Source organism: Cryptomeria japonica, chromosome 10 (assembly GCF_030272615.1).
Source record: "Cryptomeria japonica chromosome 10, Sugi_1.0, whole genome shotgun sequence".
In the NCBI taxonomy this organism is placed as follows: Eukaryota; Viridiplantae; Streptophyta; class Pinopsida; order Cupressales; family Cupressaceae; genus Cryptomeria; species Cryptomeria japonica.
Window position 1 is genome coordinate 374,253,505 of NC_081414.1, and position 1,974 is coordinate 374,255,478.

Below are 1,974 nucleotides of genomic sequence, written 5' to 3' on the forward strand. Positions count from 1 at the left end.
GCGGCTATGGCTGCTAAGCTAGAAAACATCCAAAAGACTTTCTTCTGGACAAGAATGGAAGAAAAGAAGAGGTTCACCTTGGTGGGCTGGGACAAAGTTTTTCTTCCCAAGGCCATGGGCGGCTTGGGAACTCGTAAGATCTCAAGGTTCAAGAAGGCCCTCATGACTAAAATTGCTTGGAAGATTCTGAACAAGGATATGGATTGGAGTAGGATCATCAGGGCTAAGTACCTGGGTAATGCAGACTTTTCCTCTAACCTGAAAGAGGAGGGCCTTCCCAGGGGCTCCAAAATTTGGAATAACATCTTGAGGTGCAGGGACCCTTTATCTCATGGTTTGAGATGGCTTATTGGAAATGGTAGGAACATTCTCTTCTGGGAAGATTGCTGGTTAGGAGAGAGACACCCCTTGCTTCTTCCCCCTCCCTAAGATGGCTACAGGATGCCACCAAAGGCTTCTTTGGTGAAAGGTTCAATGACTACTTCAACAATTGCACTTGGAGGCCCTTGGAGGACTGCTGCATTGACCTTCCCTTCCTCCTCCCTGCTGCTAAAGAGCTCCAGAAGCTTTTGGCTGATATATTCCTCCCCCTATTTCCTAGGGAGGACATAATTATTTGGAAGTGGGACCCCTCTGGAGACTTCTCTGTCAGAATTGCCTACACTAGCTTACTTAGGGACCCTGTTTACTCCTCTATCTGGAAAGAGGTCTGGAATCTCCAACTCCTCCCAAAGGTTAATTTCTTCTGGTGGACTGCTCTCCTCAAGAAAATTTTGACCTAAGACAACTTGGTCAAGAGGGGATTCCATTTCCCTAATAGATGCATCCTCTACAAAAATGATGAAGAAAGTCCTGCCCATCCCTTCCTCCACTGTGCCTTCACTTAGGAGCTTTGGGGGATGGTCTACAGTAAGCTTAATATCTGTTGGGTAATGAATGATAATTTGTTAAATCTATCTCAAGAGTTTTGGGGCCCCTCTTCCAACCCCCATATCCAACAACTGTGGAAGCAGATCCCCCCCACGTAAGCTGGTGTATCTGGAAGGAACAAAATGACAAGATATTCAGAGATAAAGAGACCTCAGTGGAACGATGTTTGCTCGATTCCTTAATTTGATTCTTGAGAACATCTCTGTTTCTAAAACCCAGATAGCATCCAAGCCCCCCTCTACCTGGGACTGGGGAATTGCTAGATGTTGGAACCTTCCCCCCTCATTCTCTCTTGTTGACTTCTCTAAGAGACTTCTAAGACAAAGCACGGTCTGGTTCCCCACGACTACAAATTTCAAACTCAATTTTGATGGGGCTGCCAGGGGGGCCTAGCTGCTGGTGGAGGGGTGATCAGATCCCATATGGGGGCCCTTGTTGCTGCTTATGCGGGTAACCTGAATGGGCATTCCTCTAATCAGGCTAAAGCGGTGGCCTTAGCTTGGGGAATCCGTATTGCCCTCGCCATGGGAGTCAAGAATATGGACATTAAGGGGGACTCCATGCTTATCATTGATGCTGTCAAAGGGCGGAATAAGCTTAATTGGACAATTGAAGGAACCATCAAGGACACCTTGAGGCTCATCTCCGGGATTGACTCGTTCAGAGCTATGCATATCTACAGGGAAGGCAACCGTGTGACGGATGCCATGGCAACCATTGGCCTAAACCTCTTAGGGCTGAGATGTTGGAGAAGTCACAACTCCCTCCCAGACCATGTTAAATTCCTCCTCCAGGAAGAGAAATCCAAAATCTCCACTAATGATTGAGTGGATGCTAAATGCTTCCCTTACCCTCCTCTCTTCCCTCGAGGCAGTCTGGAGGTGGTGGTTTCATAATTCAAACAATGGGAATATTCCTCCGATCCCTTCTGACGTGGTGGTGACTCATTCAGCCAGGCTGGCGATGACACATAGGTTGTTGTGCTGTCATTTCACTTGTGCTTGCAGAGCCATGATGAGGTACGACTGGATTGGAAACGTGTTG

General features: G+C 47.4%; 1 protein-coding gene across 1 annotated transcript; it reads left to right on the plus strand.

Annotated features, from left to right (window-relative positions):
- Positions 1 to 1,352: 1,352 nt before the first annotated feature.
- On the plus strand, positions 1,353 to 1,757 carry LOC131077468 (uncharacterized). Its single transcript, XM_058014956.1, has one exon. The coding sequence runs from the start codon at positions 1,353 to 1,355 to the stop codon at positions 1,755 to 1,757; it is 405 nt and encodes a 134-aa protein (XP_057870939.1).
- The last annotated feature ends 217 nt before the right edge of the window (positions 1,758 to 1,974 follow it).